This window comes from Copadichromis virginalis, linkage group LG10, assembly GCF_057382275.1.
Source record: "Copadichromis virginalis isolate Kocher_CV1m ecotype Utaka linkage group LG10, C_Virginalis_male_GT1.1, whole genome shotgun sequence".
Classification (NCBI taxonomy): domain Eukaryota; kingdom Metazoa; phylum Chordata; class Actinopteri; order Cichliformes; family Cichlidae; genus Copadichromis; species Copadichromis virginalis.
The window spans coordinates 17,773,221-17,800,959 of record NC_140627.1 but is presented as its reverse complement, the minus strand read 5'-3'; the positions used below and the strand labels follow the sequence as shown (position 1 = coordinate 17,800,959).

Sequence of the window (27,739 nt, the reverse complement as noted above, 5' to 3'; positions counted from 1 at the left end):
ATACGTTAACGGCCAACAAACAACAACAAGCTAACAAATATTCATATTTAAAATTATTATTTAAAAAAAAATGCATCCGAGTGGAAGGACGAAAGCGGAAGTGCGTGCAGGTTAACGTTTCGTATCGTCGGATACCTCTCGGATGGTTACTTCACCGTCAACAACCCGCCGAAGTTCAAAATAGCTTGTTTGAAAAAGCGAGTAGAAATGGCGACGAGGAAACAGTTGGAAAAATCTTATAGTAAAAGTGTAAATAACTCCACGTTTGACGCGTCCAGCATAGACTCCACCACGGTCGGGGAAAAGCTTTTCCGCCCCACCGAGAACGAGGAGGAGAACGGCGATGACGGACCTGTGGTCTTCATCTGCGCGAAATGCAAGCTGCCTGTCGGCGATTCATTGTCCTGGGATGGAAGTGAAGATGATCTAAACCAAATCAGACTGAAGCGTAAGTTTGGCTTGGGAGATTGTTTGCCCTTTTAGCCCAGAGCCGGCCCAAGTTGTTATGGGTCCAGAGTTTGATTTGGGGCCCCCTTGTAGGCTCAACGCCTACCACCCACCCCAGCACCAGCAATATTAACTATATGTTATCAATGCTTGATTGTTTGTGCATTGTACCCATTTTACAAAGTTAACTATTTAAACTGCTTCTGAAATTTTCAAAAGGGCAAAACAATCATAAAGAATTTAACAGAAATGTAAATATTATTTTCTTATGAGAACTTCAAATGTAAAAAATGAAAAAAGTTAATAGATTAAATAAGTATTTGAGTAAAAACACCCTCTACTTAAAGTCGGTGTTAATATATCTGTAACTTTGTGCCTCAACTAATGAAAGTGCCCTTCTGACATGCATTTTACCTTTCATATTTATTACTTTAAAAGGAGATACATGTTAAAATGAATGAAAAGACTGATGGCCTGGTGTGCTTATTTACAGGATGTGAATTTACAGATTTTTGAGCTGCGTTCAGCTGACCTATTTTTTATCCTTAGGGGTCACTGACAATGTCATGATTGGAAAGGAGAACCGACTGTACGAAGCAAGTAAAAAGTCTCTCTGGTAAGATGATGCCCAGCAGTAAAATATGTATTCCAGTCCTTTACTACCACCTAGTTTACTACTAGTTAATACTAGTGTAGCACAAAACTTACAATGTTCACAAGTGGATGAAAGCACCAGAACTTGCACATAGGAGTCTTTTATGATTTCTTATTTAATCAAGTCCATTAGGGCAAGGACAGAGAGACTCTCTTCCAGACACTTAACCAAGGAACAATGTACATTTCAAATTCCTTTAATTTTAAATATATTTATATTGTCTATTCTGTAAAATAGTCAGATGTCTATAATAATAATTTCCCCCAGGGATCAATAAAGTATTCTGATTCTGATTCTGATATTAATGTACAGAATTCACCTGCTTGCTGCTACCACTGCACATTCACCCAATGTATATACTATATATATATATATATGTTCTTCCTCCCCCCCCCCCTTTGCACATGTCGAGGAGCGTGTCAGGTTACATTTCACTGTGTGTTATACTTGTATAACTATACATGTGACAAATAAAGAACCTTGAACCTTGAAAACTCAAGATGGTCTCTAATTTCAGTAAAGACTTGGATTTCCCTTTTTTGATTGATGCTAGTGTCAAATTCTACACATCCAACCATGTGGGAGTTGACTTTAGAAGTCTGAAATTACTCATAAAAACTTCCTGAGAGGATTGTGGAATCAGGTTGAACAGATAGTGTTTTTGTTTCAGTCACATCACCTGGATGGACCTCTCACACTCCTCACTCAGTTCTGTGGCCCTTGAAAAGCTTGATGCATAGGTAGCAGGTGATCATCTTCTTGCACTGCTGAGGTGTTCTTGAAGCAAAGGTTGCTTTGATGGTGGCTTTCAGCTGGTCTGTGTTATGGGGTGTTTGTCATCTTCCTGTTGACAAATCCCCACCGATTCTCTCTCTGATTCAAGTCAGGGGAGTTAGCTGACCCATCGAGCACAGCAATAACATCAGGTGATCAGCAGATGGAAGAATGTGCTGTAGATGCTTCAGTTGTCTCTAGCCAAGGAAAGGCTTGATATGTGGAGTACAACAGTTGCCGGTCCTTCGCCGAGGATGTCTGTGTGTGGTGACAGCAACCTCAGAGCACTGTGAAGCTCTCCCAAGTTCTTGAATCAACCTTTCTTGACAATCAAGTCTGCAATGATCCCTCCTGCTAGTTCACTTTTTCCTACCACACTTTTCCTCTTCATGCAAACTTTCCATTAATATTCAGTACTCTGTGAACAGCCTTTTCAGCTATGAAAAGTGTTGATAGTTGTCAGATAACTGCAGTGGACTCTGAGATAGATCTACCTCTGAAGCGTTGCAGTTTTAGTACAGGTAGAGCAGTAATACCACATGTGCATGCCTGATTCCACAACGTCCATCGGGGCAGGAGCAGGGTAAGCCATTCTTTTGGCATTTTTTATATATATGTATGTGTGTCCTTGTTGGAGTAAATCTGTTTCTCTGTTTGAATGTTGTGTTTTTTCCTCCTTTAATTTCTCTACAGTTTGGTTGTGGATCTCATCTGTCGAGGCTGCCATTCTGTGCTTGGCATGGTGTACACATCCACCCCTAAGAACCTGGACCACAAGAGGTTTACCTTCTGTTTCAGTGTCGCTGACATCGACAGGTGCGTTTTTGGGACAGACTTTAGTTTAAACAACAACAAAACATGGTTCATGAATTCACTACTTTTCTGATGACTCCATGCGGATAATGCATCACATTGCAAAGCTCAAATCATCTCAATCAAGTTGGTTTGTTGAACCTGACAATGAGCTCAGTGCATTATAGAGAAGCTATAACAGAGAAAATTTGGGATGTGGAGGAACGGAAAATTAACATTGATGTGCCAACAATTCTGCAGCAACTGTGTGATGCCATCATGTAAATATGGACCAAAATATCTGAGGAGTGTTTTCAGCACCTTTTTGAATCTACAGCAAATCTTGTGGCTCTTTTTGAACCTTGAAGGAAAAAAGGTTGTCTAACCCAGTGTGCCCAGCAGTGTACCCCCACTTAAAACATGGATCTTTAGTATATACTCACGATGAAATAGAAGAGGAAGAAGTAAAATCTCCCGTGCAACTTTTCACAAAGATTTAAAGAATAAAATATTTTGGTGATTTGTTAAAGTAGATTAATAACTGAGACACAAAGCTTTGACATTTTACATATCAAACAGAAGAGATGAGACATGTTGTATATTGTTATTTTAGAACAAATTTTTATTAATATTTTAGTTATTTTGCAATAAGCTGTACTGTCTCTGGTCATGATATTGTATTTAATACCATTAATCGTAATGTGTTCATGGTGTGAATCCTCCTTTTACAACTTTATTGACAGTGGAAATCTTTTTCAGCTACGTGCTCGGCTCTGGAGGCCAGATGTTGACAGCAGAGGGCCCCAAAGAGCAGCCAGTAACACTGGAGTACAGAGGCATTGTTGAACAACAGCTGACAGAGGTAAATTACTACTGCTGCTTCTCTTTGTCTGCTTTCCCTGATGATGTCTTGCTTTGGGAAAAACAAAATGTTTCATGTAATGAGCAGATTTTTTGCTCTAAAGCTCACTGTAAACTGATTATATCTCCAAACGCAGGTTGACATTAGTCCTTAAAATTGTATTGTTGCTTTGCAAAAAGTATTAATGTTAAAAAATCAAAATCTGGTCAGCAGGTCTAAACTCTGAAATAGTTTTTCTTTATTGACCTGTCTCTGACATAGTACTTTCTCATTAGCAACAAGCAGCGCTTTCGTTGATGCCCAATGCATAGGTTGTACTAACGGTGACATCAGCTTACTTTTGGGAAACCCTTTGTGCTGTAACTGGCAGGCAGACACTAATATCAGACATTACCTCATCTATCCGTCTCGTCTTATGCAAGCACTATACCATTTTCTCTGGAATAATAGCAGTGATGTTAATATGTTTAGGGTTCAGTGTTGACATCCAAATCTCCTGTTTGCAGTTATCCAATATCTCAATTTTAATTTCCTTACCCTAATTTAGTGTCATCTTATAATTCTCATTATCACTGCTCAGGAATTCTAGTCAGGTTTTTCACGGGAATCGTGGAATGACTCCCAAAGTTGAAGTCTAAATCACCCTTTGTTTAAAATATCCCACAAAACCACTAATTGGCCAGTAGGCGGCGATAGCGCGCAGGAGCGCCTGCCAGCCCTTCCACACTCTCTTGCACCGGGGACAATAGATGTGATACAGACCATGCTGAGGAATCTTCGCTGGAGAAAAACATGTTTTGGTCATGGAGTGTTTTTGTCACGGTAGCTTGGTGTGTGTGCGCGGTGCTCTGCTTTCACTTTGCACCAACCTGTGAGTTTTCATCACAGACCATGTGAACCATTGCATTTTGAGATGTTATCTGTGCAGCAGTATATTAGGAACAGGTTATGCTGATTATGGGACAAGAAAAACAAAGCACGAGCAGCGTATGTCTTTTTAAATATCTAGAAAGACTTGTAGGTGTGTCTAAAGTTCGTTAAATGCTTTGTTAAATTTTTTTGCCCGTGACCTGAGTATTTGTGTATAATTGCCTTCCCTCTTCCTTTTCCATTTTTGTGATCCACCAAAAGATATACGTGAAAACCCCCTCAGTTCATCTGATTAAATTAAACCAGTGTCACTGCTGTGAGAATATTACTACACTGTGTGTGACGCAGACAAAGGGATACCCCAGGAAAGTGCATAATGAAGTGAAGATATTTACCTCATACTGGCTTTGGTTAATATTTGGGTTGGATTTACTTCTTAAATCCATCTTGCTTTGAGTGTTTAGTGCTTGTCTATATAGATTACAGATTAATCAGACTATAACTACACAACAGTTATATTAATTTCTGGTTATAGGCAGGTTGTCTTGTTAGCTATTGGTGCATTGTAACAAGATTATAAAGGTTTTTTGATCAGCTCAGATATTAACATCGCCGCTTTCTATTATTACTTGTTTGCAGACAAAACCCTACATCAAGATGATACACTTCAAAAACCCAGTTTCAACTTTAAGGCTTCAATTTTTAAGATATCTAGCTGGGTGTTTTTTAAATCCAAGGCTCATGTAGGTATAAAGTTAAACGTTTTATTGCTCAGTAAAATGTTTTGATAGTAACAGGTCTGAACTTTCATCAGTTGTTAATGTTTTTGAGTTTGAAAAGTGTCATTTTAGTCTGTTAACTGAATTTTGGTTTATGTTTATGACATTTATTGCTAACCAAGTTAAAGTACAGGTCAAGTTTTACTGTTTTCTGGCATTTTATATCAGGATTGCCTCATTATTTGGGGAAATAAATGACAGAACGGTAACTCAGATTTTCTAGATACATGTGCCGTTATCGATTCTGCTCATAGAGCCTAGCCTTTATCGAGTCCTAAATAGTTTTCTGCGTCAAGCATCCCATAGCTTTCCAACAAACAAAAACCACAAACAAACAAAGAAACAGAAAGCGTAGGAAAAAACGGCTGGCAGGTAACTCAGGTGTGCAAAAGCTCCATGCTTAACGAGTTTGACATCATTGTCTTCCACTCAGTTAGAAAAACAGAAAAACACGTCCCTGTGTTTGCAGCACGGAGTGAATAATTTGGCGTCTGTTTCTGTTTTACCAGTTCTCGTACACTGACTATGAGATAAAAAAAACAAAACAAAAAATTGTTGCGTGCGCCCATTTTGTTAAATGAAAGGAAGGTGTGATAGGAGGATAGTTTTTATTCTCTTTGCAAAATGTAAAACGACAAACAAAAATCGTGCAGCAGTTTTGGTAAACACAGGTGGCATTCGTGCTCTCTCTCCGAACCCTTTTGCTCTTGGTCTTTGTTCTCAGCTATCTGATGATGCTCGTGGCTCCTGATGCCACGCTTAATGTATTCTGTCTGTCTGCCTCCCTGTCCCTCCGTCTGTCTGTCTGTGACTTGCAGACACTTGTTTGGGTTTTTAATCTTCTACCCTCAGTGACCTGTCTCCCCCACCCCTCCCACTCTCTCACTGCCCCTCACACCCGTCTGCCCCTGACCACTTCCTCTCTGGGTTACCTCATTCTTCTTCACTGTCTCCCTGTACCAATTATCTTTACTCCTCCTCCCCACTTTCTTCCTCACTTTCTTCCTCACTGCTGCTCCCTTCATTTCCCACCTGTCCCGTTTCCCCCTTTGTTTCTTCCCCGCTCTGAATCCCTCCCTCCTCTCTCTATCCTCTACCTGCCCAAAACGCAACACAATTTCTAAACCATCCTTTTCTCTCTTTCCATGAACCCCCCCCCATCTTTTCTAGATGAAAATGCTGGTCATGTCCATGGCACACAGGCTAGAGGAGATCGAGATTGGCCTTCAGGAGGGATGCGATGACGCCTGACAGCGATGTTTAATATCCACACCCCTCAGCTGTACCTTTACATTAACGCTTTTATCTGTGACATATTCCTCGAGTTATATGAGTCGTCCTGACCGCAACACCTAAAAACACACACACACACACACACACAAAGCTTCCACTCTGCTTTGTCCTGATTACCAGTGGTGAAACAAAGCCTCCCTGCACTTGTAATCAATCACGTTGCCAGCTCTCGCGGCTCATGGCACCGTCTTCCCTGTAGGTCGTAGTGCAGAATGAATGCGCGCTACGAGCAGAATGTTTATTTGTTCGGGATCTCATCAAACAGGCTGCTCACTCAGCACAATGCTGTATTGATCTGGCCACTCGACTCAAGGCCACACACACTTTTTCTTTGTTCTCTCCCTCAAGTGTGGAGCCTTGAAATCAGGCTCGGATACATGCTTTTAAACGTCCAGTCGTCGCAGGAACTGAAGAGTATTTGCATTATTCTGTTCCAATGATGACTGAATTTTCCAGAATGGGTGGAAATTACCATCTGTTTCTCTGTGCGTTTACTCATTGTTGGATTGTTCGTTTTGTTCTCAAAGTTACATGTTTTTCTCATCTGCGTAATAAAGCATTGAAGTTTCAAACATGTTCCGGCATTGTCAGTTTCACATTGCAGTTTAAACCAAGCGAGACAACTTTAAACTGTCAGGATAATCTTTTTAAATGTTTCTTTTGCACTTAAATTGTTTGGGGATCAGTGGCTTATCCTGCTTTGTCTTTAATTAGACGTATTTCTTGGATTTAAGAGTTAAACAACCAGTTTAAGACCATCAAAACTGGGAAGGTTGCTTAAGTCGGGGTCAGTGGGTTGATTAAATGTTAGAGCATTAAAAAGTGTTTGTTTGTTAGCTGACCTCTAATGTGCCTAGCAACACTTTCTACCAAAAAGCAGCTCCACGCCGTACCGCTTGCCCTCCCTCACCCACGAGGTTTCATCAGCCTCACACAACAACAACAGTGAGAAACGGCCAACCAGCACGCTGTATCCAAGGGCAGGTTGCGATGGCAACTGAGAGCACGTGCTACGCTGACTGCCTGTTGCCATCTCGTCATCGTGTTCACCGCCGGAGGAACAGCCAGCCAGCTCGCTGGCCAGCATGCCTGTCAACAGACGTTAAACCCCCCCCCCCCCCACTCGTGTTCAACCACACACCACACACAAGGGAAGAGTCGTGAATGAGCTCACCCCTCCAGCCCCCCAACCTTAATCTCTGTGTGATGTTTTTCTCTCTCTCTCTCTCGTAACTCCACCCTTGGTTCTTTCTCCCTCCCCCTCCCTCTAATTCTCCCCACCCTCTACTGTTGTTGTTGGTAGTGGGGGCGAAGTCAAAACAACAACAAACAAACCGCATGGTTTTTGTTGTTTCTGGTAGCGGTGGTCGCAGCAGAAGTGTTGTCTTTATCCAGCTCTCGCTTAAGGATGAGTTGCCTGTTCGCATCCTGCGGATGGATGATGCAAGCCAGCCGACCAGTCCAGATGTGCGCTGTTGCACCCTGTTACACAGGGTGGGTAGCAGGCTCGTTTTGGAATACATTTCCCAGTTTGCTTTGTTTTTTCCCCATAGAATGAAATGAACCTTAAAGGCTGTTACCTCTGTTTAAAGTCTGCATCTCAGGGAACGGCTCAGTGGATCGCCTCTGAACTCATCTGGCCGTTTTTATATATAGACTTGGTGTTGGTGGATGTGTTGCACTACTGAGTGCAATTATTGCACCGATTTCACCCCGTTCACCTCTTACTTCTGAACCAATCGTTACCACCCAAACCAGGACCAACATAGAAACACACGTCTGTCAGTACCTCTCATTCTACAAGCACTCGGGGACAAAGGATGAATAATGCAGAGGTAGCGTCTGAGTGAAAGTCGCCTCCCCTCTCTCCCCTGTTTTCACCTTCCCTAAGCAATAAGGAAGCAATGTTGCCATGGAGGCAATGAAGCCTCGGCACGGCAGCAGCCAATTGAAGCCTTTTCTGTGTGAAACAGAGGACCAATGGCTGCTCAGACTGATGCTGTTATTGCCACGGACTCTGCGAGCTGATTGGCTGTGCTCTGCTCTTTGATTGAATTTCTGATCTTGTTTTTGGAGAGGAAAAAATATCTCAGGGAGTGCCACCTGTGCCAACTTTGAAAATATGTTTGGTTTTTTTTCGATGGATAGAAAAGGATTATCTTGTGAGAAGGCAAATGTTTCAGTTTTATTGGTTTTGAGAGCATTAAATGATGCTTCTTGTAATTTGGTTCTGATAATACTTGAGGGATGAGGGTGAGAGTGGTAATGAGATGGTTGTGTGTCAGATGTTTTGTTAAGGAAAACATTGAAAACATTATATCTGTACTATTTTTTTCAACCTGCGCAATAGATGACTTTATTTAATCCTCGTTTCTGCCTTTTCCTATCCTGGTATTTGGTTTTCCTCCGACAAAGGGACCACACCCCACCAGTTGCTCACAGCTGGTTTTGGACCATTTCCTGGTTTAACCCTTCATTTTACACAAAACTGTGCATGTTCACTGTGCCTCCTAACACTGAGTGCTTTAAAAATATTGTTTAATAAATAATAATAATGATGATGTAATAAACAGATAATTATTAAAAAATAAATTAAATATCCCACTGGACTTTTGCCGTGGCTGATTGCCCCTACTTTTCCAGCGTGGTGGACTGACCAACAGTATGCTTGAACAGAATCTTTTTTTTTTTTTTTTTTTTTTTTTTTTTTACATTTAAGTCATGGAGACAGTCTGGAGCCATCTTTGTCTTTGTTTCCCACAGATTTGTTGGAAGGTCGGTTAATAAACGTCTTCATCTGGGAGGTTCCCAAATGTAGGATGATCTTAGGTCTTTGTTCAACTTCACCCAGTTCAGATTAACTAATAAAACGTCTCTGCCCTCTCAAGGTTGATGACCTTCCTCTGTGTCTGTGATGGAACTATATAACCGACCAGTCGGTGACTCGTCTGACGGAATAACCCCAATCCCCTCTGAGTGCTCAAACAAAGCCTCCTACTTCATTAGAAACATCTGCTTGTTTATTTCCCCCTAAGTCTTTGTGTACAACCGTGGCTGCCAGGTAGTCTAGCTGCCTCTCACTCTCTCCTCCTCTTCCTCCTCCTCCTCCTCTGCTGGTGTGAGCGCTGCTGAGGGAGGCTGTACTGGTCTGTGTGGCTGGACCTGGATGTTCAGGTTGTCTATGTGCAAACATCCCTGGTGTGTGTAGCAGGTTAATCGTCTGTTTTTCTCAGACACAAAGCCTCGTCCCTTTGCCAGTGACACCCTGGTGAGAGTGTGTGCGTGTGTCTATCTGTATATGTGACGAGCAGGGGGCTGAAAAAGGGATTAGTGTCATCAGGACCTAAGCCTCAACAGACTGACAAAACTAAATTCCTGCTGGACAGTAAGTGGTCAGTTTGGCCACACATTAAAAGGATGCCAGCCATCTGACTAATCAGAATTCTTTTTTTTCCAAAGAGAATTATTAATCATGCACAATTTTGAATATTGACAGCAAAGTCACAATTGTTCAACTTCTGTTCTAAATCTGGCAGGATAGGGTTTTATTAAATTCAATTTCGGTATCTGCTGTGTAACCAGACAACAAGAAGAAGTGTTACAATGTCTTCATATTTATAAATGTAATGATATGTAACAAGCTGCAATGTTAGCATTCCTCTAAAGTGATAAAAATATCCACTTATGCTCCATTCATATGTTGGTGGGGTGTTTATCACAAGCTTGTTATTGCTACTTGATCCTTTTATACGCAGATTGATTTGAATAATAATCCGTTTTTCCAATAATGCTTCCTGAGACTACATAGATTAATGGCTCTATAGTCAGATTCTTACAAAACGCAGTCTGAAGCTTCAACTCACCAAATACTTTTATTAAAACTCTGCTATTCTTTGCATAAATTGTTCAACCTTGAAAATGTGAGAGGTTAAAAATCATTTTCCTCAAAGTTACATAGGGACTCACAGTCTGGTCCTCCAATATTTGGATGATACTGGGTTTTTTGCCTCTGTTCACCACAATAATGGACATGTTGCAATAACACTTTACAGCCATTTTCGCAGACTGAACAGTAATTTGAGAAACAACTCTGGTCAGTCTGAAAATGATGGACACCAAATGCTGAGTTTCTTGCCATGCATTATCTTCAGTTGCTGTTTGTTTCTGGGTTTTCCCGCCCTGAGTTTTGTCTTCAGTAGATAAAGAAAGGTCTAATCGGGTCACATCACTGGCTCAGCTCAGTCAGCTTAGAAACAGTTGATAATGTGTGGAAAATACAAAAAACCAAAACAAGAAGCACTCCAAGAGGACGGGGTTTACTTTTAAGGGAATAGTATTGTAGTTTAAATACATTTATTTTGTTTTCTGCCTTCTTGTTAAACATTAAGTTTGCAGTGCAGTAAAAACAAGTGGAAAGTGCAAGATTTTGTTATTTGTCCTCTTAAAATTGAATTTAATATACTTATAATAATAATTTTGAACATATTTATTTATTGGTTTTAATTTATCTAGAATTCTTTTTGTCTTGACAAGATTTTCTTACAAGATTTTGAGGTAAACTTGAAAGAAAGGCAGGTGTGAAAAGTTAAAGTGAGGTCAGAGGTCAAATGTGACATGATATTTGGAGGGAAACTATAAATATTTGATATTTAGAATTTTCATATTCCAGTATAAAAGTTGCCAATACAAATAAAGGCAGTAGAAATTTTAAGTTCAATTTTAAAGATAAGACATTGTATGAAAGTTTGAGTCTAGTTTTATCTTGATGAAGAGATCAGAGGTAGCAAGTTCAATATTTCGTTCATTGGTATCAGATGTAGGGTTGAAATGTTCCCATAACTTATTTGAGCTGTGTGCATTCTTTCAAAAAGGTCTTATGGAGTGATGAATTCAAATGTAAGATTTTAGGGTTAAATTTTCATCAACATGTAGTTCACTAGTGAGGTACAACAGTGAGTGTCTACAGCTACCTGTGAAACAGTGTGGAGGCTCTGTCATGGTTTGGGGCAGCATTTCAGTGTTGAAGAATAAAGATCGTCATTTTGAATTTTAAGCTTGTTAAAATTTTACAAACTCTCTTTTCACCTTACATGCTGCATTTCCATGTGTGTTCACACATTTCAATAAGTCACAGCTCCTTTTTCCTATTTTCCTTACAAAATATAAAGAAGAAAGTGTTGTCTAAAGACGTTTGCACAGTATGTTATGTCAGTGCGCCCCAGGGCAGCTGTGGCTACAATGTAGCTTGCCATCACCTGTGTGTGAATGGGTGAATGACTGAATGTAGTGTAAAGCGCTTTGACCAAAGGATAAAGGAGGACTAGAACTGCCTAACTTTCAGCACTACTTCTTAGCCAACAGGCTTCAGTTTATCTCAGGATGGCTAAAACACACCCTCTTAGATGAACCTTGGCTAGATGTAGAACAAGCACTCTGCAATAATCTAGAGATCTCAGACCTACCATTTATCAGCTCAAACATCCAACGACATGAATGCTTTAAAAGCATCAACATCAGCTCTTCTCTGACAGCATGGTGGGAGTTTCTAAAATTGACAGCGTCTTCATTAATCCCATGCAAACGTACACCTATCTGGAACAACCCTGACATATTACAAAACAATAATATGATAAACTTTTCAGATTGGAGTGGTAAAGGAATCAAATATTTAGAACATATACTAGAAGGAACAGAATTTATTTCATTTGACGGACTAGTTACACAATATGGGATCAACAAGAAAAGATTTTTAGAATATCAACAAATTAAATCCATAGTAAAAAAGAAATTTAAACCGGGTCAAGTTGAACTACAAACACCACCAAGTGTGGTTCAATTTCTTACTCTTAAACCCCCCAAATTACTATCCAAAATATACAGAATGCTTTCTAAAACAGATGAATCAATATCACTTCCTATTGCAAAATGGGAAGCGGATTTATCAGTTAACTTAGACCTAAACTTCTGGTCTCAGATTTGCTTAAAAACCTTTCATCTAATTAGAAATCCCAGTCTTCAATTAATTCAATACAAAATATTACATAGAGTGCACTATACAGGTCATCGGATGTTCAAGATGGGCTTTACGTCTACCAACAACTGCTCACACTGCCAAACCAATTCACCGGACAATTATATCCACGCTCTTTGGTTCTGTCCACCAGTTCAGAAGTTTTGGCGCGAGATATGTGAAGACTTATCGAAGTGTCTGAAATGTAACATTCCAACTTCCCCCTTAGTGTGTTTGTTGGGCAGCTTAGATAATGTCACTTCAGAAAAGAATATCGCCCATATGGTTTTCACTGCCCTATGCATAGCCAAGAAAACAGTCCTCATGAACTGGAAAAATAAAAATAATCTTAATTCTAACCAATATAGAAATTATCTATTAGATTACATTAGTCTTGATACAGCCTCTGCCACCACATCAGATCAATTGCTCTGGGCTCCTTTGATCAGCTCCATCACCTAGTGGGGGTGGGGGGTCATAGTTTGGTCCCGCCTTCACTGTTGTGATTGGTGTGGGGGTAGGGACAGGCTTAGGGCGTCGGGGGGTTCCCCGGAGGCATCTTCCTTGGGGGGCTCAACCCGGGGTAGCGGTCATGTCCGGTTAGGGGCTCTGTTGGCTCTCCGGTGACTGTTTCCTCGCGGCTGCGTGCAGCGGGGCTAGGGGAGGGTCTGTGCTGACGGACGTGGGTTACTGACCTGGTAGCCTGGCTGCCCCTGGGTGGGTCCGGGATAGGCGTGAGGTTCTGGGGGCGCTCCGTCTCTGGGCTGGGACCCGGACTGGGCCTCGGGGGCTTGGGTCCTGGTTGGTGTGTTGCCGGGGTTGTGGGCGGGTGGGTGCATGGGGGCCCAGCCCTGGAGCAGGGTGCCGCCGGTGCGTCGAGCCACCTGGGGGGCTCTTCAACTGGTGGGGGAGATTGTCACATCTTGCAGGAGCTTTCCTCTCCTCAGGAGCTCCCTCTGCAGGAGGGGGAGATACAGGAGAGGTGGAGGAAGATCTCAGCCTGGGTGTTTATTGTCTTATGTAGTCTGGAAGATGAGTGGATGGTGGGGTGGGTGCAGTTTTCTCTGTGGTGGGGTTGGGTGGACTGTCCCGGGCTCTGTGGGGCCGGGCGGCGCTGCTGCACTGGGCCCGGTCTGGATGGGCCTGGGCCCCCTTTCCCTGGCGGGTCGCGGAGTATGGGGGTGCCTACTGGGGTCAGCGGGGGAGCTGGCCCCAGGGAGGGGTCACTTGCCCCTCCCTTCCTTCCCTCCCCATCTCCAGCTGCCTCCCTCTTCCCGCTCCACCACAACCACCCACACATGCAGGGCCTTGGAGTAGGGGTATGTCACCAGGGTGCAGAGGAGGCTACCCCCCCTCTGTCCCCTTCTGGCTGCCTCTGCCTCAATTTTATCCCACAACTTAGACATTCACATTACTCACACTCTCATTACACATACATATAGGATCTTGGGGGTGGGCACGATACACGGAGTCCAAAGTACCATCAGGGTGTACACCCCACCCCTGGCATCGTTGCCCACCTCTCAATTTTAAATACACGTAGACATTGAGGGCTAGCAGGAGGGACCATGCGCTTACCTGCTGCTCTCTGGCAGGTAGCTCCATGCCCTCCTGGGTTTTAAATGCACCTTAGAACACACATGCATCAACATTACAATGAGCGGGTGGAGGGAGGTTTGGAGTCTTCTCTCACCCCCGTTCTCTGCGACCTGCTGGAGCAGGGGGGCTAGGAGGAGGAGTTGGCCGTCCGACTGCGGTCTGGAGTGTGGAGCCTTCCTGCTGCTGCGGAGTCGGGGCGGTCTGCCTCCCCCCACCGCAGGGAAAAGGGAAACACCACCTGGGTCTGGGTGCAGTTCCCCCCTCCAGGGGCGAGGGCACCTAGACCCGGTTTGTAGAGTACGCTTGGGGAGTGTGATCGTGTGTACAACGTCTCTTTATGTCTGTCTCCACGTTGGTTGAGTGTGGAGTAAGTGCATATGAGAGCATGAGGGTGGGAATGGATGTTTGTATCTGTGTGTGCCTGTATGTCTGTGTCTATATGTCAGGTTGGGTGTCAGGCGCCACCTCTCTGGGGACATCTCAGGCCCTCCAAGGTTTGGAGGCCTATCTCCCCCTACCACCACTTCCCCTGCCAGTGGCGGACCCCCTCAGACATCGGTGCGTTGGTGGTTCTTTGTGTCCGGGGATGGGCGTCCAGGTACACACCGGCTCACTCCTTGGCGGCCGCTTATCGGGGCCTGGAGCCTGGGGCTCGCTCGGGCCACTTCGGAGGTGGGGTGCCCCCGGCCTCTCGGCCTGGGGCTCGGTCACTCAGGCGCAGCTGGCTGCCGGCGGAGCTCACGGGCGCGTCACTGCAACTCCCCCTGGCTTCTGCTCCGCGGCTGCTGAGTGAGCCCTCATCTGGGACTCTCCTCAGCTCTTTCCGGGACAGTGGCGCAGCTGCCCCTCTGTTGGTCTTCCTTGGTCTCTTGTGTTCTGGGGGCCTCTGGATGTCTGGAGTTTTGATCTCCTCCACACCTGCTTCACGCCCTGGAGGACGGGGCTGTGGCCCCCCCACACCCTCTAGCAGATTATTACATGAAGGAACCTTTTAAAAAAACAAAAAACAAGCGCGTCCATGCTCACAGGTGTACACACGGGTGATCACACCCACAAACTACACCCTTTTTGGCTCCTACCTCAAAGCACACTGTGTTCTGTTGATCTTATGTGCTGCACAATAATGTTTAACATTTAGTATTTACTGTCATATTCCCATATATCATTGTGATGTTGTTTATTCTATTACTCTTGTTCTCTTCTGCTTGCTTTCTTTTTTCTTTCTCAGCAGGTGATCCAGGTGATTGATATATGCATTTTTTTTCTCTGCCCGTTCTGTTGGTTTTTGTCTTTTGCCCTTCTCCCCCGTCCCTCTTCTTAGCTGTTTCTCTTTCCCTCTTTCTTTCTCCCCTTCTTTCCCCCAGTCAAGTCTGTCCCGTATTCAGTAAGTGAAAATAAAATAAACAATAAAAGGTGAATCAAATGGACCATTACGGCAAGGCTGGGATGGTCAGTTTGGTAAAGTAAATCCGTTGGGCATCTTTGTTTGCCTTTAGACAACAATTCTGATGGCAAAAGAGCCAAACGGGACAGGCAAAAAGAAAAAAGAAAAAAAAAAAAGAAATACTGAAAGGTTTCTGTCCATCTTTCCAGTTCAGCAGGATTGTTTTTTTAGCGACTGTTAGAGCTGTTAGTGTAATGTGAGTTGCTCACTTTTCAGAACTTGAATCAACAGATGTAAGATCTCCAAGCAGAAAAACAGATGAGAAAACTGCAAATGAGCTGGTCTGGATGAGTTAATGTTGACTAACTGTTTCTACTCCACTTAACGATTATTTTTTTACAGCAGCTATTAGGGCTTCTTGGTGCATATTATATTGTATATTAAACAAAAAGGATTGTTGTGGTTAGACCTTTATATTCAATCGCAGGTATGAATGTCACTCCTAAATTTGAGCTTTTTTTCATGATTTTTTTGAACAGTTATTTTTCCAGGGTGGAATGATTGTCAAATTAAAATGCATTCAGCTCTATATATTAAAAGATGTAAGTAAAAGTATGTATATATTTTAGCCTTTATACACTTGACCCTTTGTGGATTGGAGTGTGAATTATTTCACCCTGAAAAAAAAAACTATTTTAAATAAATCATTAAAAGTCACATAATAACCATCCCCCATAATGAGTGTTACAACATCTGTTTGTGCGTCTTTTTAGAGGTCTCCCATCGACTACTAATTTTATCTTTCTACTGTTAACGATGGTAATGCTAAATTTATTAAAGCATCACTTGATCGTAGACTTCGACCAGGTTACATGTACCTCTGTGACAGTGTTTTACACTCTGCTACATGCTGTGACGAGGTTTTATCTATGCCAATAATTCCATGCTATTCTAGGTAGTTACAATGTAGTTAAATTGCCCTAGGTGTGTTTTCTTTTCTTCATCCCACTGAAAGCGTCCTTTACTTCCTAAATTCTTGTGAACAGTTAACGAAACAAAATTGCCCTCCAGAGCTTTTACTTTGTAGAATTTTTAATGAAATAACAAGGCCACACCTGGCCACCAAACCACTGCTGAGTCATTTATCTAATTACTTTGGAGCCTCAGGAAATGCAGATACTATGTTAAGAAAAATTGCTCTAATTCATAAATATATTAAATGTTAATATCATTTAAGCCCCTTGAACTAAAGCTACAGGTCTACACTTCAGTTATATCTTAATTGGTTTCAGTCCTTTAAAGTGGATTTGAAGTGAAGCAAATTGCATTGCCCTTCAAATGTTTATGGTTTTGACTGTATTTTGTTCAGCCAACAACGTGTGAGATTCATATTGACACCAGAAAAAAGCAAATGCTTGCGTTCGGGAAATGGGCAAAAGTTTTCGTGCATTCGGTTACAGCCACGGTTTATTTTGCCGTAAACGTGATTCATCGATTTTGCTGAAATAAGAGGTAGAAACTGTTACAACATGTCCTTCACCACCACAATCTCTCACCTCACTTTCTGGAAACAATACGTGTTTAGTCAAAAGCGGCGCCTTTTTGGGTCCTTGACTTTATCAGTTAATGGTAAATTACACAATTACCGCAGCAACACTGAACTATATTTCATGATATTATCTGTCTGTGTGCAGTAATATCCTTCATGCGTAGTATTCCTGGTCAGAGCTTGTTTATGTCACCAGATCAACCAGGGATTTTGAGTAACCGTTGGCCTGTCGTCGATAAACAAAAGGCTCTGGCTTTAACATATTTGAGGGCTCCTCTTGCCCCTCTGCTTTTATCAGCTTAGCCACGCTGATTTAATCGGACAGCCCTGTTTGTGGTGTCCTGTGCATGTGCTTGTTTGTCTCAAAGCTCTGGTGATCCCCCTTCTGTGTCTCGACAGGGCAGCGTCACCCAGAGAGGTTTAGGGAGGCACAGCTGAGTAGATTAGTGTCTATAACGTATGTGTTCGGGAGAAGGAAGGGCTTGTAGTGTATGTGTGAGTGTGTGTGTGTGTGTGTGTGCATGTAGCCAAACCAAGGATCATTCAGCTGTTGCATGGGAGTGTCATGCTTTTTTTTTTTTAACCTCTCATAGGTGTTTCATGGGAAATGCATATGGTATGTGAGAAAAGTGGCACATTCAGTAACATAAATCCTTTCACACATCGTCATCAAGTCCTCCAGGAGATGAGAGCTTTAAGGATGAAGTATAGATGTCAGACTTTAGGTAAAGTGTACATAAATTAGCAAGAATATTGGATTCTGTTGAGTACCATATTATTACTTAATGATCATAATTAAAAGTTTGCATATTTTCAATACGTCTCAGATGAGCCATGTGAACATGTGACGTGCAAGAATGAAGCCAGACAGCATGCAGGTGCGTTTAAAGAACTAGACAGACACATAAAGGATTCCTTATAAATATTTAAAATACTTTATACAGCATAGAAATCTCTTGACACTCAAACAAAACCATCCTTTACAAAATCTTAAAAAAAGACACCCCCCACCCAAGTCCGTATCAATCTCAGTATCAACCAGAAAAAAGGTACAAAGACATAATTTCAAATGCTGACAACACAAGTTTGACTCATGCAACTTTTCATTTGGACATGAAGAGATTCTACAGTATTTTAACAGTGAGAAACCTCGTGTGCCCGTGGAAGCCTTTTTTTTTTTTTGTTCGTTTTTTCCCCCTTTGTTTTGTACAGGCAACTAATCTGTGACAGTGTCGGCTCAGATAAACGTCTTAAACTTCTGTTCATACAGAACGGAGTAAGCAACAGGAACACAGGAGCTGCACTGTTATTTACAGGAACATTTTTCACATGTCTCAGAGCTCTTGGCAAATACTCATCATTGCAGTTAACACTTAAGACTATTGCACAAACTACAGCGTTAAGACAAAAGGAAGTGAATTATTTCCGCAGATGATCCTAGTAGCAGTTCTTTCCACTTTCATACACTCAACCTGTGGTGAGGTTGATCTGTTTCATAAGGCTTTTGATGCTCTATTCTTTTTTCTTTTATTTATTTTTTATTACAAACTGACTAGGAACAGGCATATCCTGCTGTGAGAAAGTCAAGACTTTTACAGATTCCCTGTGGGTCTTAGAGGTGAAGCAACACTTGTGGATAAAAAAGTTCAGTGCTGAGTGAAGGTTTATGAGGACGTTTATATAAAAGTGAGAATATGCTTCTGCTCTTGCAACCTACGGCTATTTTAGTGTGTTGATTCTAATGGCAACACTTACACACTGCTACACTGTGACACGATCCACACAAGCATGTCACAACCGACTGCCGTTCCACATTTAATGCATGAATAAATGCAGTGAGGTAAAAGATGTTAAACACCGTTCTAAGTATACGTTTTGGTTTTCAAGAATAGTGCAGTGAGCTTCTTCATCCGGTCAGCATAGGACATAGTGCCGGCTGACTGGATGTCAGTGGCTATTATACAGAGTTTTCACAGAGACAAAACATTTATACATGTAAAATCAGGGTTAGGGTAAAAGTTGGGGTCTGTTAGCTGGTTTGAATCAGTTTGCGGCTCAATTAGTAACCAGTTACACCAATGTTACATAAGAGAGTATCTCTAAGTTGGTCTATAATACATCGTTCAGTGTGTACTCATGTGTGTGCTTGTGTGTGTGTACAATTGTTATTGGCAAGGCTCATATTACACAATGTCCCATGTCCATTCCGTATTTAGGACACAGAGAGATTTAGTCATTGCTCATGGATCCGTTCAGATCTTATCTCCTCAGTGTCACTTCTCACATTACATAATAAGTGTTGTAACAAGAGGTAATACATTTTATATTCTCACCACCTTTTCTTTTTTTCTTTTTTTAAATAAGTCTGTCATGAAAAGTGGCTCAGTCGCAATAAAGGGACAGTTCACAGTTCAAAAGGCCGCTCTGGAAGACCTCTCCCAACATAAAAATGTTGAAAGGGGCATCGAGTTCAGTCCAACTTTTTTTTTTTTTTTTTTTTAAATCATCTTATAACTCAGCAGAGGGTCTTTAGTGCACCTGAAGCACAGAGGAGAGTCTGCATGGGGTAGGGAGGAGGGGACACGACTTCCTCGATGACTTGTTCTGGCCGAAATGTAAATGGCTGCAGCTGGACCTTCTTCTTTAGGATCTGTCCGATTCCCATCGAGGGGAATTTGCTGCGATGCGTTGGGCTCTCGGGATCGCTGCTACCGCTGCTGGAAGGAGGACTAAAAGCTGAGGTAGGATTGAGGGGACTGAAAGCAGACTTTGGAGGGCTAAAAGCTGAGCTCCCTGGGGGACTTCCTATAGTGCTGGGAGGGCTACCACTAGTGTCAGAAGAACCACACCAATCTGTCGAGGTGCTCTTCTTGGGCTGTGGATTGACAATGAGGACGGGCGGACTGGGGATTGTGGCTTTTTTCAAGTAAGAGGAGTCAGGCTGGAAGGCGGAGACGTGGCGGGGAGGGGATAGGGTCCCGTTAGTCAGCTTGTACCAGGGCGAAGATGGGGTGTCTTCGATTTGTTCAGCTTTGGCGAGCGAGCCGAAGGAATGCATGCCAATCGGCGACGGCGCGGGAGGAGCGGGAATGTTGTGTTCTGGGCTCGTGTTGACTTGCGGAAGGGTGGCCAGGCGCCTTCGTTGCTGTGGCGTGTTGGGGAATAGAGGGTGGATCTCTAGGTACTCCATGGAGGAAGAAGCAACTGTGCCCGGAGGTGCCAGAGGTGAATTACGATGCCCACCAGTTATGGCACGCAGTAAACCTGAGGATGAAATTAGAAGCACTTTAGCTTTTGTGAAACATTGTTTTTACTGTAATATTTAATGAAAATTAAAATAAATTCATTAAAAAAGTGAGAACCCCATCTTTTCTTAAACCTCTGCCTGAGTAGCCATTGTCTGTATGCCATTAACAAGATCCTGACAGACACAATGATCTGACAGCAGACGTAAAGCCAAAGGTACAGAAGACAAATCTGTAATTTCTCAATACCACTTAAAGGTAAGTGAGAAGGGAGTTTAGGTGTGTGCTAAACTCTCTCTTGCAAGCTTGAGTCAGTTCAGTTATTTCTATATCATGAACTTACTTCTGCACTATGCTCTCTTAAGTAATTTCTGATTAAGATTTTAGTGTTTGTGTTTGCTCCACGAGTGACTGGCAAGTTGTCCTGGATGTTTCCTCTCAGATGGATGAGTGGGTGGTTAGATGGATGGACGAACAGACAAACAGTGGATGGATGGATGGTGGGATGGATGGATGGATGACTGGGTAACTACGTGTGTGTGAAACAGGTCGCTGTACAAGAACATGCATGCTCAGTCAACCTACCCTGTATGAATGAAAGTAAATAAAATAGATACAATAAATAAAGTGAACATTAAAAAAAACCTGCTTCCTAATTGTTGTTTTCATTATTTTTGCACTCAACTGTGCAAATCCTCACCTGTTCTGTGCTTCTTCTCCTTGCTGGGCCCCTTGCTGACAGCCAGGTAGACGGGCGTCTGTTTCGGGGGTATGGTCAGCTTATCGACGTGCTTCCTCCACTGGGTCTGGAAGTATTCGTTTTTCTGCTTTTCGCCTCTCTTTTTCTCTTGGAACTGCATCTCCTTAACACACACACAAGCAACATTTGTTGTTGATGACTAAATGCTTTGCGTCATCCCGTCACAACAGTTTATTGGTGTGAAAAACACTCCTGGTCCTTTTGAAATATTACTATGACAAACTCCTTGGGAAAAGGATGTGCAAGTGACTAAAATATTTTTTTCTCTCTAAACTCACTTTACTCACTGACGTCAAACCGGAAAGTATATGAATATACATACCCTGTATTCTTTGGAGAGTCTCTTCATTTTCTTGTTGAGGAGGAAGTAGACCGCCAAAGTGTGGCAGGCGCGATTGGTGAGGACGGCGCTCAGAACTTCACTGTGCTTGTAGCCCATCTTCTCCGTCATATGCAGCAACACTGTGTGGTTGATTTCTTCAATGTGGATCCTTAACGCAAAAAAAAAAAAGGAATATTTAACAATGCTTGACAAATTAAGCTTTTAAATGCAAACTACAACAAACACAAACTCAGAGCAATTTAAATCTGTGTACATCTACCTGTTGAGGTATGGTGCCCCTGTGTTCTTATTGGCCAGCTGAAGCCAGGAGTCAGCCATCACCTGGTGGATATTGGGACGCTTGTTGGGGTCTGGCTCAAGTAGCTTCTTCAGAAGACAGATGGCAGCTGAGAAACGAGAAAAATCAAAATGTGTATTGTTATTCTTTCTGCACGCTCATCAACACATAAAACAGGAGCAGCTTTCTCGGTGCTGAAACATGTTACGACATGTTGTGTTATCATTGTGTTTATTCCCAGGCCACAAACTTGGCTCTCTTCCTCCACATCCTTAAGGTTCAAGATTCTTTTGAATTACCAACGCTGCAAAGTGAAACTGCTTATGCAACAACAAAATAGATGAAACTGATAAAGTTATCATTATTAAGTAAATTGTTTCGTAACGAACCCAGTTGCGAAGTCAGATACATGTCGTTATAGTATAATAGGTGCTTATAAAAGTGAGTTATGGTATCGCCCCTTAGTTTGCATATAAGCGAAATGCAAACGACTGTTCTGACGTGCCGTGAAGGAGTGACTGCAGAACGAGTGCAGAGATTGTGAAATGAATTTGACACCGTCATACCTATGCACACCCTTTCCACAACACACGCAAGCTTCTGAGGAACTACCTTTGAATTTATCTGTGTAATTATATCTAAATATATGTGTAGGACATTTACACTATAATTAGTGACTCTAAGGCAAAGTCAAGCCTATGAACAATTTTAGTTTCCTAAAGTCTACAAAAACATTGACCAAACCTCTCAGGAAGTGAATCATTTGTTTTAAGAAACAAAAAGAAAAAACTGTAGAAAAAATCTGAATCTGTGCCAGCGTCTTCACTGGAAGAGCCACCTAATCCCTGATAAAGAGGCACAAAAGGTTATCATGTTTTCGCTTCTGATGGAAAGGTTACTAGTGAAATCACCGAGAATTTCTTGCTGTCGCGTGCAATGATGTGCATGAATGTACATCCCTCCGCCCGTCACCTGTTTTTCTGCTTTTTTGCTTTTCGGTTTTTAACTGCATTTAAGCAGAATAAATGAAAACAAAACTTCTTTTTGAAGGGTTTAAAATAAGATGTCATAAAGAATCTTAAATATGTCAAAGGCACTAAGCCTCAAGTTATTTATCCTTTTGCTTCTAGTTTTAAGTAAGCAGCTTTTAAAATCATTTTTCGAAATTCTGAAGGCCAACCAGTCAGATTTCCTTCACCCTCCACTTTTACGTTTTATCTGCACACAGCAGGTTTGTGCCGTCGTGTTTTCATTCCTTACCTGTTGACAGCGTGGGAGGTAGCGGGTTCATCTCCTTGTCCACCATCTTCTGGTGCAGCGCCCGAAGACTGAACGGCTCCACGGTGAACGGGAGTGTCCCAGTCAACATTGCGTACATGTTAACACCACTGGAAGACCCAAATACACACTTCAGCTCTCTGTGCACTCATTAAATAAAACTGATGTTTATTATCAAATGTCTTAAAACAACTTTAAACTCACATGGACCAGACATCCACTTTTGGTCCATACTTTTTCCTAGAGAGTAGCTCAGGGGCGGCGTAAGCTGGACTTCCACACTGGGTGCTGAAGGGATCAGAGTATCCCAAGATGCCAGCACAGTTACTTAGGCCAAAATCTGAGGGAAAGGAGTGGTGGGGAGAGTGGGTTTATTATTTTAACTTGCCCATTAAAGAAACACAGGGGTGTTAGCACTTAGGTGAGAGCTTAGGGAACATTACTCTTTTCCATGTGGATTCTTTTATGTCTGAATACATGTACAGAATTTCTGTATAACGTTTTGTGCACATAAAAAACACTGAGAGCATCGGGGCTTACCTATAAGCTTTATGTTGTCCTGCTCATCCAGTAGGAGGTTTTCTATTTTGAGGTCCCTGTAAAACAAAGGTCCATGTTTATATTAGATAACCTTATATTAGATGATTAGATAACCTTTAGTATCACACAATCTACCCCCTGCTTCTTGAACCGTGACATAACCCCTCCTAATTTGGGTCATGCTGCTTAATTTTCATAGTCTATTGTGTATCTTCAGATCCCTCCTCAGTAGCAGAAATCCTGTTATCCACAGAGGCCATCTCACTGTGATAGAAATTCAGTTCCCAGGCTCTAAATAACAAAAACTATTCCTCACAAGAGCCTTGGGAAACAGTGCATGTTTTTTCCATAAATCTTACATAGATTTTGATAAAATGTTTGAGAAAACCCTAGAATTAACAATACTGTGACTGCATTTCTGTAATGTTTTTGCTCTTCACACCTAAATGGAAAACATTAAATTATTACAATGTAGTTATTGTGAAGACAGATCTGCTTTCATGGATTAATAGTCATGTGCATAAGAAAGACTTAACCCACACTTTGGGAAAGAGGATCATGTCTGACCCAGAAGTCTTAAAGTTAACTTTGACCCACATCGAATGGCACAGTAATTATATGCTTATATACTAATGTTTTTGGGGTTTTTGGTTTTGTTACCTGTGAACCACACCAGCCCTGTGCAGGTGCTCCACAGCCAGCACCAACTGCCGGATGTACTTCTGCGTCTCTCTCTCATCCAGGCGTTTCTTGTCGTAGATGTGGTTCATGAGGTTCCCACCGGGACAAAGCTCCATCACCAGGTAGTAGCTGTTCTCTGTCTCCAAGATGTCCAGCAGCTGAGTGATGTTGGGGTGGCGGATCATCTGCTGGATGTGACCTTCTCTCCGCAGGTTCTTGGTAACATATGAGTCCTTCTTGGCCTTCCTCTTGTCGATCACCTTCACCGCCACCTGAAAAAGAAAATGCAGGAGGAGAGAGGAGGGTGAGGTTATATTTATATTTTACAAAGTACTAAGTTAACAGCGATTGTTGGCCTTGTAAACTGTGCAGCATGCAATATTGTGAATAGTATCCATGGAGAAGGGAGCACAGTGCTGATTTCAGAGCGCCTAGGCGTAACAGGTGAAGAGCTGCTCGGAGTATGTAACTCAAAACTGACCTCTCCCTCACAGCTGTTACTAGTGGGAGAGCTACAAGGCCCTGCAGCTGAGGGGGAAGTGTGTGTGTGTGTGTGTGTGTGTGTGTGTGTGTGTGTGTGTGTGTGTGTGTGTGTGTGTGTGTGTGTGTGTGTGTGTGTGGGGACATGGAGGGGTTAATGAACCATCATAAACTGGGATATGTTACCCTATATGCTGAGAAGGCACCAAGGCCAAATGGACAGTTAACATTCCCCCATTTGTCTAGGTTTAGTTGCAGCCAAACACACAAAAAGCTGAGACAAATACAGATGGAAAGCCACAGAATCTCCTCACGAACGCCCCAGAACATGTCCTTTAACTCAATGACTCTCCTTCAGTTTTATTGATAATTACATTCAATAACATACCCATCTACTCTATTTCATCCATGTCTCCTTGTATCCCGTCTAGACTGAGTTCAAGAGCATGGCTACCACGCACAACAAATCATCTCAAGGAGAGCCCACAGACATGGAAAGGCATGACAAGTGAACCTAATCACCATATCCATTAATGAAATGGTGAGGGCCAAAGTGGTAGTGTGTGCATATGTGTGTGTTTTTTCTTTCTTCTGACCTTCAGCTTGTCTTTCATTTTTACTTTCATCCTTTCAGGACTGGTAATTGATTCAGTGCTGAAAACCTTTTTACAACTGCTAATTAAACCTGCCTGTATGTGCATGCATGTGTGTGTGTGCAGTGTTCTGTCACGATAATAGATGGCCTGTGTTTACACACTCCCAATAAGGAGTGCAGGGTATGTATGGGGTGGGGTGGGCACTGTATTTACAGTTGGCTACTCTATATGAGGAGGGGGTGGGATATAGAGGGGGAGGGGTGTGCACTCTTGCCTGGGGGCTATTGAGGGATTCGGTTGTTTATCATCAGGTGCCCCTCAGACAGAAAGGGGGTGGTGTGTGTGTGTGTGTGTGTGTGTGTGTGGGGGGGGGGGGGGGGTATGGAGGGGAAAGTGGGTTACAGACATTAAAAAAAACCACACATATGACCTCCTGAGCTGCCTGCCCATGACAGCCCCATCTCTCGCCTCTTCTCACCCCCATACCCCTTTTCTGCTTTTTAAATTCCATGCATTTACTTTGACTTTCTAGTAATGTAAAACAAACAAAAGTGGGGGTGGGGGGATCTGGGAATCCTCATGCATTTCCTTTTCACCCCCATGTACTTGAATAAACTCACTACCCTCCTGTACCCCGCAAGCGCCTGTTGGACGCCTGCATTCAAATGAGTGAGGGAGAGTGTTTGGATGTGCGATTGCCAGCGTTTGCATCATCCTCAACAAAGACAGTGTGAGTGGGTGGGTGAGAGGAACGTTTGCTTTACAGCAAGGGAGGAGCTGGGTGTGATCCGAAATATTTTTAATATGCAAATTTAGGAATTTTCAGTGACAAATTATAGCCTGTGCATTACCTATAGAAATGGTATGCATTTAATGCAGGAGCGAACAGTAAAAAAGAAAGAAAGAAAAAAAAGGAGACGTACTTGTTTTTCTAATATGCAAATTTTTTGGCTCCTTCTCAAAAAAGCCTGAAGAGACAAAGGCAACCAGTGGCCAATGGTAGCCCGTATCAAACCCCCCCTGCGATGGCGGAATCATAATGAGGTTGAAGCCCATTTATCAACGACAAGATTTCATATTCAAGTAGCAGCTCTGCTCTCTTATAGGCCCGGCAGTTTTCTTCTCTGGTCCTGTCACACTCTAGCGCGCCCACCGCGGGGATACGGTGAGATCACCAGCAGCAGCAAACAAAGCATAGGTTCAGAAACGCAGGGCGATCGACGCGTTATCCGCAGGGTTGGAGAAGAGACAAACACCCATAGATAACTGTGTCTCTCTCACGCACAATTAGCAAATATTGTCACTAGAGGAGCTCCTGCTGTGCACAACCTATACTCGGCATTCAGCAGCTACTGGTGGGACGCCGCATGCGCTAATTAACAAAGGCGCAGCGCAATCAGAAGAGCTGATCACTTTCTCTGAGGAGAGAACCACTAATTAGGAAGTCCTGGATTGGCGGATTGCATCGCAATATAAACAACTTTTCCCACTGTTCACATGCAGCCGAAAGGAATGCGTTGCCAAGCACGCATGGCATCTGATTCTGTCCATTGAAATGTAATTTAAAACCACTACGGACGCAATAAATGGTGAGGCACAGTCAAAATTAAAAAGAAAATTCATTAAAATGACAAAAAGGCAATGAACTATAAGAGTCAAGCTAACTGTTAATTCCAGATGACATGTCATGACATCACAAAATAGATTAAAAAATAAAATATATGACATATATGACACACACACACACACACACACATATATATATGTACAGTATATATACAGTCTGTTGCGGTCCGCTTACCTTTTCTCCTGTTAACGCATGGAGACCTTCTCTAACTTTGGCGAACGACCCTTCTCCCAGCTTCCTCCCGATCATGTAGTTCCCGACCCGTTTGGTGTGGTAAAAGTTCTTGAGGATGTCCGTTACAGGACTGCATAGGGAGGCCGGGAGGATACTCTCATTCCCGGCACTGTTTGGAATTTTACCCTCGTATAACCCGTGCCCGTTGTCCACTACCATGTCGCTGTCTGCAACAGGCATCACAGCTCCCTTGTCAAGTGTCCCCTTTTAACAAGGGAGGATAATACGCAGTCCGAATTACACCCACTTTCAATGCAGGTATTAAATGCTTAACGTCCGGTAAAGTATCTTAACTCCGTTATCTGCGTAATAACAAATTACGAGTACCGGAGCTTGCGCCACCTGTTCACCCAAAGCACCAAGTGAGCTCACTCAGCAGTTTCCGAGACCACTGTGAAGTTAATGAATGAGTTTAGATTAAAAAAAAAAACGGTAGAAAAAAGGGGGAACAGACTCAGTGACTTAAGTTAGTAACCTGACTGCCACGATCTATTTTAATACCTTGGTGGGTTTTAAAAAAAAGCATAACAACAAGCATCGGCTCTAATGAAGGTGTGCTCTGCCTCTCTTCTCCAAACACGTTCGTCTCCTGATTAGTCTGAGAACAAGCAGCGTGTTTTGCAGTTTGAAGCGACTTTCCCGGTCCTCCGTGTGGGCGTTGCTT

The 27,739-nt window shown here is 42.6% G+C and overlaps 2 protein-coding genes across 3 annotated transcripts; one reads left to right on the top strand and one right to left on the bottom strand.

The window, feature by feature from the left end:
* Positions 1-68: 68 nt before the first annotated feature.
* Positions 69-24,400, top strand: mis18a (MIS18 kinetochore protein A). 2 transcript variants are annotated; one of them, XM_085470344.1, is made up of 5 exons: positions 69-448; positions 997-1,063; positions 2,570-2,692; positions 3,428-3,530; positions 24,217-24,400. In XM_085470344.1, the coding sequence occupies exons 1-5, from the start codon at positions 208-210 to the stop codon at positions 24,262-24,264; spliced, it is 582 nt and encodes a 193-aa protein (XP_085326470.1). In that variant the 5' UTR covers positions 69-207; the 3' UTR covers positions 24,265-24,400. The 2 variants fall into 2 exon arrangements, with proteins under 2 accessions (XP_085326470.1, XP_085326469.1); XM_085470343.1 differs by lacking the exon at positions 24,217-24,400 and adding an exon at positions 6,350-7,048 and having other exon boundaries at positions 86-448.
* Positions 17,927-27,739, bottom strand: hunk (hormonally up-regulated Neu-associated kinase). Its single transcript, XM_085470341.1, has 9 exons — positions 27,016-27,739; positions 24,118-24,410; positions 23,458-23,513; positions 23,122-23,257; positions 22,900-23,027; positions 21,622-21,748; positions 21,342-21,510; positions 20,960-21,122; positions 17,927-20,278 (listed from the first exon to the last, which is right to left on the bottom strand). The coding sequence occupies exons 1-9, from the start codon at positions 27,253-27,255 to the stop codon at positions 19,530-19,532; spliced, it is 2,061 nt and encodes a 686-aa protein (XP_085326467.1). The 5' UTR covers positions 27,256-27,739; the 3' UTR covers positions 17,927-19,529.

Excerpts from the sequence above, each read along its gene's own strand:
- mis18a (XM_085470343.1), top strand. The coding sequence starts at position 208 with ATGGCGACGAGGAAACAGTTGGAAAAATCTTATAGTAAAAGTGTAAAT. Across the intron at positions 1,064-2,569 it reads GCAAGTAAAAAGTCTCTCTG|TTTGGTTGTGGATCTCATCT; the intron begins GTAAGATGATGC and ends ATTTCTCTACAG. Across the intron at positions 2,693-3,427 it reads AGTGTCGCTGACATCGACAG|CTACGTGCTCGGCTCTGGAG; the intron begins GTGCGTTTTTGG and ends AATCTTTTTCAG.
- hunk (XM_085470341.1), bottom strand. The coding sequence starts at position 27,255 with ATGCCTGTTGCAGACAGCGACATGGTAGTGGACAACGGGCACGGGTTA. Across the intron at positions 21,749-22,899 it reads ACCTCCCACGCTGTCAACAG|CTGCCATCTGTCTTCTGAAG; the intron begins GTAAGGAATGAA and ends CTCGTTTCTCAG. Across the intron at positions 21,123-21,341 it reads GACTCTCCAAAGAATACAGG|GAGATGCAGTTCCAAGAGAA; the intron begins GTATGTATATTC and ends GTGTGTGTTAAG.